At 44.5% G+C, this 12,884-nt stretch overlaps 1 protein-coding gene and 1 long non-coding RNA gene across 3 annotated transcripts in view; one reads left to right on the top strand and one right to left on the bottom strand.

Annotated features, from left to right (window-relative positions):
* The window catches only part of LOC103100171 (uncharacterized), a 39,938-nt gene extending 29,619 nt beyond the window's left edge, over window positions 1-10,319 (bottom strand). The window contains exon 1 of the long non-coding RNA XR_462138.2: window positions 9,942-10,319. This is a non-coding gene — a long non-coding RNA (uncharacterized LOC103100171). The remainder of the gene's footprint in view (window positions 1-9,941) is intronic.
* Window positions 1-11,849, top strand: part of FAM117A (family with sequence similarity 117 member A) — a 53,267-nt gene extending 41,418 nt beyond the window's left edge. The window contains exons 3-8 of one of the 2 annotated variants that reach the window (XM_001367526.4): window positions 2,016-2,111; window positions 4,174-4,284; window positions 4,802-4,936; window positions 5,685-5,886; window positions 7,248-7,398; window positions 10,536-11,849. In XM_001367526.4, coding sequence (XP_001367563.1) covers window positions 2,016-2,111; window positions 4,174-4,284; window positions 4,802-4,936; window positions 5,685-5,886; window positions 7,248-7,398; window positions 10,536-10,836 — 996 coding nt within the window. In that variant the 3' untranslated portion in view covers window positions 10,837-11,849. The remainder of the gene's footprint in view (window positions 1-2,015; window positions 2,112-4,173; window positions 4,285-4,801; window positions 4,937-5,684; window positions 5,887-7,247; window positions 7,399-10,535) is intronic. The other variant, XM_007482390.3, reaches the window with a different exon arrangement.
* Window positions 11,850-12,884: the final 1,035 nt, after the last annotated feature.

Genomic DNA, 12,884 nt, shown 5'->3' with positions numbered 1-12,884 from the left:
TTCTAGTATATTCCTTTGCCTTACATTACCTTATATTAAATATATCTGTACATGTCTGGACCTTCACACACATACATACCTGCATTATATAATATAAGCTTCTTGAGGACAGGTGCTATCATTTACACACCTCTGTGTCTTCAGCGTCAAGGATGGTATCTTTTACATAGTGGATGCTTCAATAAATGTTGCTCTCAATTAATTTCTTTTTTTTTTTTTATTAACCCTTACCTTCCGTCTTGGATATACAATACTGTGTATTGGCTCCAAGGCAGAAGAGTGGTAAGGGCTAGGCAATGGGGGTCAAGTGACTTGCCCAGGGTCACACAGCTGGGAAGTGTCTGAGGCCAGATTTGAACCTAGGACCTCCCATCTCTAGGGCTAGCTCTCAATCCACTGAGCTACCCAGCTGCCCCCTCTCAATTTCTAGTCGGTGGGGGGTTGGGGGGTGGGGAGCATCCTTAGCTCCTAAATCCCGACCAGTGAGGGGAGTCCCACATGTTTTAAGGAAAGTGCCCCCTGTGAAACAAACTTGAATGAGATCCTGATAGATGATTTTCTAGGGAATAAAGGGGAGGAGGAAAGGTAAGATACTCCTATTTCAAGCTGTGGTTGATCCTCATTCTCTTGCTCTGCCTTAATTGGCCATCTGCCATGAGGATGGTCATGGAGAACTGCTTCTAAATGTCTTCAATTGAGTGACTCGGTGAAACTTTCTTGAATGGCTATTGGGTTGTGGAATGTTTTGTTTTTGTTTCCTTTTCTCCCTTTCTCTGAATTTGCAATAGCCTCTTAGGGGGTGGTCAGCAGAGGTGCTGGAAGAAGGCCCTCATGTCTTTGGCAGCTTGTCTAAAGAAGGTAGAGAGGACATATGGCTACACTGGAACCCTTCCTTTAGAATTGGAAGTAGAGAGACCAGGAGGCCCATATACAGAGCCAAACCTTGTCATCATACGTTTTCCTTCCCTTTGGTATTGAAAAGGCTGGGCATGAGGCACTGCTATAGCATTGCCAGCAAGTGGTCCTCTAACCCCTATTTCAAACCCTTAGGTAAGAGGGAAATTGTCTCCTAAGGCAACTTATTTTGAGTGTGCTTTGGGGAAGTTTTTCTTTATAGTGAACTATATCCCTCATTTCCACCTATGGCTCCTGGTTCTGCCTTTCTGGAGCCAAGTAAAACAATTCTGATCCTTCTTTCACATAGCAGGCCCTACAGATCCCAGCTGTCATGTCTCTCTCCCCCTCCCCCCTTCTTTCTCTCTCCTTTTTCTTTATCCCATATATCTCCACCCAGTTTCTCAACCAGTCCTTATATGGAATGTCTTGAGTCTCCCCCACCATTCTGGTAGCTTTTCTCTGGGTATATGGCATTCAGAACTCATTAGCATAGTCTGCCTTAAAAGTAGCTGACAAAGGATTGAGAACTAGACCCAGAGAAGAGAGGTCCTGGGTTTAAATCTGACCTCAGACACTTCCTTGCTGTGTGGGACCCTGGGCAAGTCACTTAACCCCCATTACCTAACCCTTGCCATTTTTCTGCCTTGGAACCAATCCTCAGTATTGATTCTAAGACGGAAGGTAAGTAAGGGTTTTAAAAAAAAGGAGCTGACAAACATTTCCTGTGTTTTGGGAAGTAGGAGGCACCTGGAGTAAGTGAACCATGGTCCCACCATCTAATCCTCTACAATGAGGAGTTCCTGGGCTAGTTGGGGAATTGGAACATATTTTTTTTTAAAGTATACTTAGCAAGCCTCTGGTGCAGGAGATGATTTAGAATCCCACAGTTTGGAGAGAACTGAAAGGAATCCAAAAAGGTTTCTCAGAAGTGATTTGGGAAGGAGGTGGAGTAAGGGTCCAAGGTAGGACAGAGGCACTGAAGTGGGAGGATAATCAGTGGAACCTAAAGCTGACTTCTAGGGCCTGATGCCCAGGGCTGAAGAGCTTCCTGCCTCTTCTTGATTCCCCATAGCCTGCCGTTGGAGCTGGTCCGCCTCATTACATTTCTTTCCCTCCAGACACCCCTGTCCTGGCATGAGCTGGAAGGTGAGCAAACCGGCTCCTGCACCCACAAGCGCTCTGCCTCCTGGGGTAGCACAGACCACCGAAAAGAGGTAACGGTCGCCTTTCCTCTCCAAGTCAGGGAATCTGTCCCTTCTCTTCCATCACCTTTGTCCCATGGTGCTCTGCCTTCATCACACATCACTAAAGTATTCCTCATTCTAGTTAGCTTGCTCTAGGCCACCTACTGGCTTCTACAAGCTGACTCTAGTCCCACTGGCAGGATGGGACCTTTCTGCCAAGCATAGGCCAGGCCCAAAGCAGCTAATGCTTTCTAGAAGCCAAGCACAGAGTTTTGAGTCCCAGTTGGCTTCCCCTTTATGACTTTGTAGCTGGAGCTAGAAGGCACTTCAGAAAACTAAGCATTGAAGAAAGATGGGGATTGGGGCACTGAAAACTGACTAGCCCCCTTGGTGTTTATTACTTAACTGTGCATCTAGACTTGAAAAAAATAACCAAAAGCAGTTACCAAATCTGTTTTCCCTGGTCCACCCTCTCTCCCTGGAGCTAAAAGCTGTGAATTTAAATTAAAAGCCTTAGGCTTTGATTCTAGGGTTCTAGGGCCAGCTCCATCCTCCAACAAAGCACTTTCTGACCTCTCCTTTTTTATTGAGGGTGGAGGATATAGTATGACAGAGATGAAGATTCCTTAAAAGTCCACAAAATATGGAAATACATGGTATTAAGTATTTGTTATTTGTGTTTAATATTCAGGATAGGTGAGGGATTTGTTATTACCTCAAAAGAGTCAATCACAGTAAAACTCTTTAGTTACCAAGGGAGGGAAGTCATGGTATCGAGATCTCAAAGATAATAAGTGATCCCATATTCACTTGGGGAGGATTTAGGAGTGCTTTCTAATGGCTTTAAGCTCTGAATTCTGTTTGGCTTGGGCTAATATTTAAAAGAATACTCAAAATTCCCTGAGTATGTGCAATTTGGGGCCTTTGGGATATGCAACCAGGTAGAATGTGGGCAAGTGAAAAGTAAAGCAGTCCAAGTATACCAGTTTATGACAGATAATTGCAATTCATGACTATTTAGGGATAATGGAAGCTGGAAAAGTCCCCTAAGTTCTTTCTTGAGAAAGAGAACCTGTCCCTTCCTCAGCATGATTTAGTGGAAAAGCCTTAGCCTAGAAGTTTGGAAAACCTGAATTCTAGCCTGGACTTTGCTATTAAGTCATTTCCTCCTAGGATCCTAGATTTAGAACTGGAAGGGGTCCCAGAGGCCACTGAGTCCAACCTAGTCATTTTACAGATGAGGGAACTAAGGACCAGAGAGTCATAAGTGACTTGTATGGTAGAAAATGTCCAAGTTAGGATTTGAACCCAGTTCTTACACCCTAACTTGAAGCATAGCCTCTCTATCCACTATACCAGATGCTTCTTTGAACCTTAGTCCCTCCTACTGTTGGACATGAGAATGATTTTACCCTATTTAACCCCAGGGGCAGGCTATAGTAATGATCCAAATAAACCAGATGGGATCACACTTTGAAGAGTGTAGAGTGCATGTGACTGCAAAAGAATTCCTTGTCATCTGTAGGACTATAAGACTCTGTTGTCTTGTAGTCTGTCAGATGGAGATTTCAGCCTGAATTTGCCTCTTTAGTAATTGATAATTGATTACAATGACAATAACCCTAGATTGCCTTCTTCATCAAAGAGCACTTGTGTGCAATATGATGTTAGGGCCCGATGCATTCGGTAGGATTCTCATTCTCTTTTGGACACTGGTGATCTGGATGTTACATAAGGCAACTGTAGAATTAATTTTTATATTTTGGTTAATATATTTCCAAACCATATGGGAAAATAGACAATTTGCTGTTTTAATATCATTGTTAATAATACTCCCCTTCTTGAGAGCTGATTTAGTTGAGATTGAAGGGCCTTCACTCCATACTTTAGTCCATCTGACTAACACTACAGAAGAGCTCTGAAATGCAAAGTGAACACCCCCAACCATAAAGGGCTTCCAGGGCAGAGATGAGGGCCAATCCCAGGCTTCAAAAGCCTCTTCTAAGAGTCACCATATGGGTGGGAAGGATGCTTTGCTTTCTCTTGCTATGTCTGACCTACTTTTCTCCTCTGGTCTACTTTTGGCTACCAGATCACCAAGCTGAAGCAACAGCTGCAGAGGACAAAACTTAGCCGGAATGGGAAAGAGAAGGAGCGGAGCTCCCCAATCCAAGGAGACCATGCTGTTCGGGGAGCACTGAGGGTATGTGCCCAAGCCAGCCAATTAGGGTCTCTTCAGATGCATTGCTTTATTCCCATGGGCATAGTTTTAGGTTTGGCTGTGGGTTTGGTCCAGATCCATCTCCTACCATACTGCATAGCTTTGACAAGGGTAAGTGGCCAAATAGCCAACCAAGATGGAGATTTTATTAGTCCCTCCATTGATTTGGTAGATGATTTTGGAAAGGTTCTTTGCTCTTTTTGAACTTGGGTCCATTCCTGCAAAATGTTGGTAATGATGCTACCTTCTCCATAAGCCTCCTGTCTCTTTGGGCCACTTGAAATGGACACAAGCAGGGCCTTCAGCAGCAGCCTCCATATCATCTTAAAGGTTCTTGCTTTTGCCAGCCAGATGTTGGCATTTCTGTTAATGGCTCTTCTCAGAACCTTTGGTGCTCAGCCAGGCAGAGGAATCAGAAGCTCAAATGCTGATGAAACCCTATTTAGGTCCCCTATATTGGCCTAAGTGTTCATTGAATTCTTTTGGTCTCTCTCCCTAGGCCTCCCCTCCTAGTTTTCCTTCAGATTCCCCCATCCTTCGACTTAGCCCCTGCCTACACCGGAGCCTGGAGGGACTCAACCAAGAACTAGAGGAGGTGTTTGTGAAGGAACAGGGTGAAGAGGAGCTACTGAGAGTGAGTAGTGTTTCTGTTCTTTTCAGCATTTCCCTTCCCCTGCCCTCTCAACTTGAGCCTAGGGATGTGGAGAAGAGCAGGAGTATATGAATAATGAACTGATTCTTGGGATTCAGAAGCTATTAACTGTTAGTCCAAACCAGGGATTGATCTCCTGAGTGCTCAACTAAAACTCAGTTGTTTTGGGAAATAAGAAATCAGGTCAGGGTGTGGGGGAAGGTATGAGGCAGAGTTTTGGTCCTCTCCTGCCTAGTTGGGACATACTATTTTGGCATGGGCAGAGGCAGGGAGAATGCTTACCAAGCAGCATGCAAAAACAATTGTAAATAATTTCTGACCAAGCAGGTCAGGATGGCTGTAATCAGGGAAAGAACTTCTGGTGGCAAGTTGAATCTTTTGTAGGTAAGAAACCATGCCTTAAGGAAAGGAGGACACCCTAGCCAGAAAGAATTTGACTGGTTTGGGGTTAGAAGAACAATTTATTTTCTTGGAGGTGGTGAGAGTGTATGGTGGACAATGATGAAAAATAAGGTTAAGCTGTCAGAGAAAGGGGACAGTGGAGTGAAAAGGGATTTGAACAGAAATGACATGATCCAAATCATCTTTGAGATAAGCAACCATGAGGCAAGGGGATCATTTAAGAAATTAAAGTTACCCACATGTTGAGATCAGGAGTGCTTGGCATAGGCTGATGGCTTTGTTGGGTTGGTGGATTGGGAATTTTCTTCATAACTTCTTCCTATACCAGATCCTGGATGTCCCTGATGGTCATCGAGCCCCTGCCCCTGCTCAGAGTGGCAACAGTGATTCCTCCCTCCTTCCCCTGGAGCCAGGCAACCTTTCCGTCTCCCCTTCTTTGCCTTTGGCATCTCCCCAGCTCACTGGCCAAGCCAGCCGTTTTGAACCCCGAGGTGTAATTGAGGAACTGACACCTAACCCCAAGGAAAAGGGTAAGTAGACGGGGCAAGAAATGGCAAGACTGGCATGGAGGTGAGAGGGGCCACCAGTCCCTTTCATTATCCTCCAGGGAGCATAAACCCTTGCCTTGCTGCCTTATCAACCAAGCTCAAGGTAGTTATGATTCATCTCCTTACTCTGATTATTATGTAAAGAGAATTGACGTGTATCTGCCTTTTAAGAACACATCATCCAACATGTTATGTTGACAAACATAGAGAAGACAGACAGCAAACAAACATAAGACAAAGAGATAGGTTTCCATTTTGAATAGTTGGAGAATCTTTTCCCCTAATCCCTTCATCCAACCTTCCTTGTTACTATCAAGCACACCCTCATCCTCCCAGTCACCCAGGCCCACCTCCTCTATCCTGTTTGTTTCCATAGCCTGTTGATTTCACCTTTGTGGCATCTCTCAAACAATGCACCCTTATGTAGGTCCTCATATCCTCACATGTGAACTGTTATAATGGCTCATTGGTTGGTCTTCCTCACACTAATGCATCCTTCACTCAGCTGCCAAGTGATTCTCCTAAAGCTCAGGTCTGACCTTGTCAATTCCTCCAACTCAGTAAACTCTAGGGCATCCCCGCCACCTTCAAGATCAAATAGAAAATCCTCTTGTTTGGAGTCCAAAGCTCTTTATAACATTGTATGCACACTGTCCTCCTTTCATGTTCCTCAGACAAGACACTCTTCTCTCCTGACTGCAGGCATTTTTGCAGGCCAGCCTTCAGGCTCCCTCCTCATTTCCATCTTCTAGCTTCCTTCAAGTCCCAGCTAAAATCCTTTCTACCACAGGAAGCCTTTCCGAATCCCCCTTAATCCTAGTGCTTCCCTCAGGATTATTTCCTATTTATGCTTGTTTGCACATAGTTGCTTTGTAAGTTGTCTCTCCCATTAGACTGAGAGCTCCTTAAGGTCAAGGCCTGCCTCTTGCCTTTTCTTTGTATCCCCAGGCATAGCTTCTGGCATGTTGTAGGAGCTTAATTAGTGTTTATTGCCTGCTTGGTTGGGGAGACTGGATAGAATTCTATGTTTACAGTTGCTTCTGAGAAGTCCAGGAATAAGTATTCCTAGTATTTCTAGAAGCAGTGATAGATTTCAGGTGCCATTGAAAAGAAAGATGCCAATCTGGCAATCAAGGCTGGATGTTACAAGCTGAGATGGCAATAAGAAGGTTTTGACAGTGCCAGATCCTCTTGAGCTGGGCAAAACTGGCATCATTGTGGGTGCAGATTTACCATCTCTCTGTCTCTTACCCCCTTATGTCCTTCTAAGAATTAGAAGAGAATAGAAGAGAATTTGTGCCATTTCCCTCTGAGCCTGACCTGCCAGGTTCCTCTCTTTCCAGCACCCTCTCCACCCCATGCAGCCCTGCTCGAGGATGATGGTCCATCTCCAGTGTTGGCCTTTGCCTCATCCCCTCGGCCCAACCACAGCTACGTGTTTAAGCGGGAGCCCCCGGAGGGCTGTGAGAAAGTCCGGGCCTTTGAAGAAGCTCCGTGAGTTGTTCAGAGGGAATGGGAAGAAGGGAGGTGACCCTGGGGCCTGGGGTGGGAATGGGGTAGAGGGAGATTCCCACTGAGTCTCAGCATGGCACCTGCTCTCAACCCCTTCATTCATCCAATTTGCCATTTTTCCTGTAACCATTATTTTTTAAAATTACCTAGATTATAGGAACTGAAGATCTTTGTTATTCCTCTCTGAATACTTATACCCTGTCCAGGGCTGTTATGGCAGTAGATGTTGAAAGGGTCTTGTTTCTCTTAGCCTTCTGTCCTCATCGAAGGGGTTAGATAGGATACAGTGGCTTGCTCTGCTCAGCCACAAAAGTGAAACCTTCTATTCCTAGCAGAGAGCAGTCAAGGTGGAAGTTAGAGACAGCTTTCCAGCCCCTCTCAGATGCTTCCCTACCTACCTGTGCCCTTTGAAGTCTCATGACTTCCCAGAGCAACTAGCTTAGTTATAATATATATATATATATATATATATAAAATATAGCAGGTTCCAAAGCTGAGCTAGAACTTAATGGATGATCTTTGCTACAGCTTTCCTCTCTCTACAGGGAGAATTGAGAGATGGGCTTGCTCTGCCTTACTAGGCTCCTATATTTTTCCCTTGAGCTGGGACCTCAGGAGTTAATCTTGATTCCCATAACCCTATATCCAAAATTGGAAAGGTTATCTAGTCAAATATGTCATTTTACAGATGAGAAAACTGAGGCTTAGGTTAACTTGACCAGCCCCAAGACCACACAGGTAGTGAGTAGCAGAGTAGGATGGCTCCAGATCTGCTATTATGTACAGAAACCTTCTCTACTCAAACGTGATGATTCTTTGCTGTTCTTTGGTGGTGAAACCCCCAATAGAGCTTTACCCCCTGCTGGGGAGAGGACAAACAAATAATGAATGCTGGGATTTAAAAGCTTGTGTGAGTGATGAATGGTGGTGCTCAGGGTGGCTACTTCAGCCTTTGAGACAAGAGAGCATAAAAATTTAGGTGTGATACTTCTTTACTTTCTCCTAAGGGTAGTTTTTTTTTTTCTTATGTGGTAATAGCTGGAGGAACAGTCATAATGAAAAATGGATACAGTCTGAGCAGAGACTGGAGGCAAAAGCCACTATTCCTAGGACTTAGCTGTCTCCTATCTCTTAGACTTCTCTTAAAGGCTGATGCGATTGAGTGATTAATTATTCCTCCAGCCTTGGCTGCCCCTATACATCTGAAAATTGTTTTTCTCTTGAGGTCTTGTAATGCTAATTTAAAAAAAATCTTATTGATAAATTTTATCTTAATACAGCAAAAAACTCCCAGTTGACTTTCAGTAAAGCATTAGAATACATAGCTACAATCTAGAATTGTATATACCTGTTGCTTTGTACAGATCTCCCTACCAGGATACTAAGTTGTCTGTTCTTTTATTGACTCATAGAATTAGAAGACACCTTGAGGTTATCTAATTTGGCCCTGTGCTTCTAGGCAAGAATTCAGTTCTATCTCTCTACTTTTAAGATATGTCAAAGTTAGGTGGCTCAGAAAACCAAGCCTGGAGATGGGAGTCCTACGTTCAAATTTAATGTCATATACTTCATAGCTTTGCAATCCTGGGCAAGTCATTTAACCCCAATTGCCCAGGTCTAACCACTCTTTTGCCTTGGAACTGATAGTATCATTTCTAAGACAGAAGGTAAGGGTTCAAACAAAAATCTCTCAAGGCAAAGATTCCAAAGATTCTACATTCTCCTCTGATTAGCTCATAACTCTTTCTTTGAAGAAGTTCCTCAAACTTGTTGTAGCTGCCTTTCCTATTTAGTTATAATTTCTAATTCCTTGGCTCTTTCCTTTTGAACCTGACCACATATTCCAGAGAAATACGTGAGCTCGTAATAACTCACACCTTGGCACTGAGTTCTGTGAATCTAGCTTTCCTCTCCCCCTAACTATAATACATATAGCTGCTCCCTTTTTCTGCCCCATCTTAATCTCACCCGTAGAATTGTTCCAGCTCCTTTCTTTTCAGAGGACCCTTGCCTGGGCTGTCACAAAAGTAGAGGCAGGAATCACATAAACTTACAGTGGAGACCCCTTTGCCTTAGACTCTCCCTGTCCCCTCCCTCAAACCCACAGAAATTGGGACCTTCATGTCCTTCCTGTTCAGTTCTTCCTCTTATCTCAGTACTTTAGAAACCAGTCTCTAGATATGAGCCTGGTCATATTAATAAGATTAAATCTGGAATTTGAATAATAACCAATTATAGAGAGTGTTAGAACTTTTCCTTCCTGGATTTTACTTTTTACTTTATATTTTTTACTTTCTCCAAGAAAAGTCTTTGCAACTCTCTCAGTTGCTTCATACAGGATCTCAAAGGACTTTACATTCAAGGCCCAGGGTTATCATAATTATCCCTTGAATTGACATTTTCTCATCTGTTTTTTCATTTCATCATTGCCCTATCCTTGAGAAAATGAGATTAGGGAAGCTTCAGTCCAAAAGTTAGGTGCCAGGTATTGGGCTCACCACACCTGGCCTGTTTTCCTGACTCACGTTTGAGCTGTTCTTTCTCCATCTGCTGTCCTGGTAGTGTTCCCCTTCTTCTCCCCTTGCCCCCTCCTGATTTTCTCCCCTTTCTCAAGTGACTTGTCCAGGGCACAGAAGTGATAAGCAGCCCAGTGGGATGGCTCCAAATCTCATGCTGGATACAGAGAGCCTGTCCACAGATGCCTCTCCTTTGTTTCCTTTGGTGATTTTGAAGAATATTCAGATAGGGCTATGTGTGTACTTCATCCTTTCCATATGGTCTCTAGAATGAGCAGATTCTGCAGATGTCATTTATTCATATTATTGATTTCAGGTCACCTGAAGCTGGGGAGATCACTTAGGGTTCCAGGCCCATTGTCTCAGGAAGTTCTTCCTGTGGAACTTTAATCCCTCCTGATCCTGTTCCCAGTCTATTTCTGAACTGTGTTTCAATGATATGTCTAGGAAGATGAAAGACCCAGGGGCTGTATCTTTACCAAGGCACCAATCAGCTCCGAGAGATGAATGAGCCTCCCTTCTCGCCAGGCTAGATTTATGACTGCTTCACTCATTTTGTTCATAGCTTTTCTCTCTATCTCTCTTTCTCTCCTTGCCCTTTAGGTCCCTTAATCCTGACCCGACCTTCCTGCCTTCCTGCCCCGACAAGAACAAAGTCCACTTCAACCCGACTGGCTCCGCCTTCTGTCCTGTCAGTTTGGTGAAGCCCCTCTTTCCCAGTATGGGCTTCCTCTTCCGAAACTGCCCCACCACCCCAGGGTCCCCCTGTCCATCGACAGCTCCAAGCCCTTTCTTGACCTCTCCCCGAAAGGACCCCGATGCACCCCCTCTACCCTTTGAACCCTGGCAGCGCACTCCACCTTCTGAGGAGTCTGTGCTTTTCCAGAGTTCTCTGGTAGTTTGAGGATCTTTCCTCTCACCCCCCCCCCACCTTACCACGCAGACCAGTGCCTTTGTGGCCGGCTCCCCCCTACCCTGGATGGGGACCAAGGATCCCATCCTCCTTTGACCTTTGAGCATCTTCCTTTTACCACATCAAAATGCCCTGGTTCTTGTTTCTGTCGGGTATGAGCTCCTGGGATGGGGGGAGGGGGAGAACCTGCCTTCTCCCTTGGGCTGGGCAGTTCACCACTCCTCAAGTCAGTGTTCTCATTCCTGATACCCCCTTGGAAGAGAAATGGCCATTGAGGCCTTGGCTCCTCCATCCCAGACATGTGAGTACAGACATTTGTCCCTACCAAGGAAGCTGGTCCTGGCTCAGGGGAGGGCATGGTAGGACTTGAGAGGATCCCTTCCCTTTCCCTGCAGAGAAGAAAAGGCCAGGAGAGGAAACTCCCCTACTCTTCCCCTCCTTGTACCCCTCCCTCATGTGTCCTCCCTCATCCACACCCTACTCCTTGGAGGAGTTGATCCAAGCAATCCCAAAGGGCCAAAAACCTGACCAGGACCAGCCCAGCTATGGGCAGAGAGGGGAATGGAGAGTGTTCCTGGTGACATTTTCATCTCCGCCTTCATCCTGACTGAAGATTGTTGGGAGCCGTGGTCCAACTTGCCTACCCCTGAAGGGGAGGGGGAGGGAGAGTTGGCACTTCCCTTGTAAGGTGAGGCCCGAGGACTGAATGTACGCTGCTGCCTACCCTCTTGCCTCTCCCAGGTTCAGGTTGGATTTGAAAAATGCCTATTTTTCTTGTATTGATGTAGAAACTCTATTTTCTCCCAAAGACACTATTTTTGCAGCTGTTTGAAGTTTGTATATTTTCCGTACCGCAGAGCTTACACAGAGAAATTGAAAAGGAATGTTAATGTTAGAATTTCCTTGTCCTGTGTTTTAAGGTGGTTTTTTTTGTTTTTGTTTTTTTGTTTTGTCTTTTGCAGATCTTGGTGTTAATAGTACAAATAAATAAATATTCCCAGTGATTGTGGGTCCTGGTAGATTCTTCTGGAGGGTTGAAGGAATCCAGGGATAAAAAGATATTTATCATTGTTCTCACTAAGCATCTCACATTCAGATTCAGGAACTATGTACAAATTACCTAAACTCAGCAAGTCTAGACCCACAGAAGTTTATCTCTTTTCAGAATCACCCTTTCAGGGCATTTATGTGGCACAATGGATAGAGCACCCTGCCTAAAGTTGGGAGGTCCTGGATTCAAATGTGGCCTCAGACACTTCCTAGCTGTGTAACCATGGGCAAGTGACTTAACCTCCTTTGCCCCTTGACCTTATCTCATTGTTAGTAGGACAGAAGGTAAGGGTTAAAAAAGAAGAAAATTATCCTTTCATTTCTGTAACATTTTGGAACATGGAATGAAATGAGCTCCCTATGCACTTATACCACACTACAAATAATGGAGGAAGGCACCATTCATTTAAGACATGAATGACTGGATACTTTCAACTCCAAGAGAATCAGTTTATTGTCCTTTAAAGGTTTGCTCATTTGTTTAGCATTTTTGTCAAAATGATAAGATGGATCTTACAGGTTAGTAGAAAGTGGTGTGGTCCAGTGGAAGGAGCACAGACTTTGGAGGCAGAGGTCTTAGGTTCATATCCTGTCTCTGATGCTTACTTCCCGGGGGACCTTGAGCACATCATGTTAAAGCCTTGAGCCTTGGTTTCCCCATATGTAAAATGACAGAGACCAAATAGGCTCTGAGATTTCTTTCAACTTGATATTTCCAGCTCACTTCTCTGCTACTTCCCCCACTAGAAAGTAATCCCCATGAGAGTAAGAACTGTCTTATTTTTTTTTTGTATGTATATCCTTAGAAGCTAGCACAATAAACATGGCGCATAGTAAGCACTTAAGAAATGCTCTATGCTTCTCTACTAGCAGCAATGCAATGATCCAGGACAATTCTGAGGGACTTATGAGAAAGAACACTATCCACATCCAGAGAAAGAACTGTGGGAGCAGAAACACCGAAGAAAAACAACTGCTTAATCACATGG

This window comes from Monodelphis domestica, chromosome 2 (genome assembly GCF_027887165.1).
Source record: "Monodelphis domestica isolate mMonDom1 chromosome 2, mMonDom1.pri, whole genome shotgun sequence".
In the NCBI taxonomy this organism is placed as follows: Eukaryota; Metazoa; Chordata; class Mammalia; order Didelphimorphia; family Didelphidae; genus Monodelphis; species Monodelphis domestica.
The sequence above is the reverse complement of the archived record's forward strand: the minus strand, read 5'-3'. Positions and strand labels throughout refer to the sequence as shown.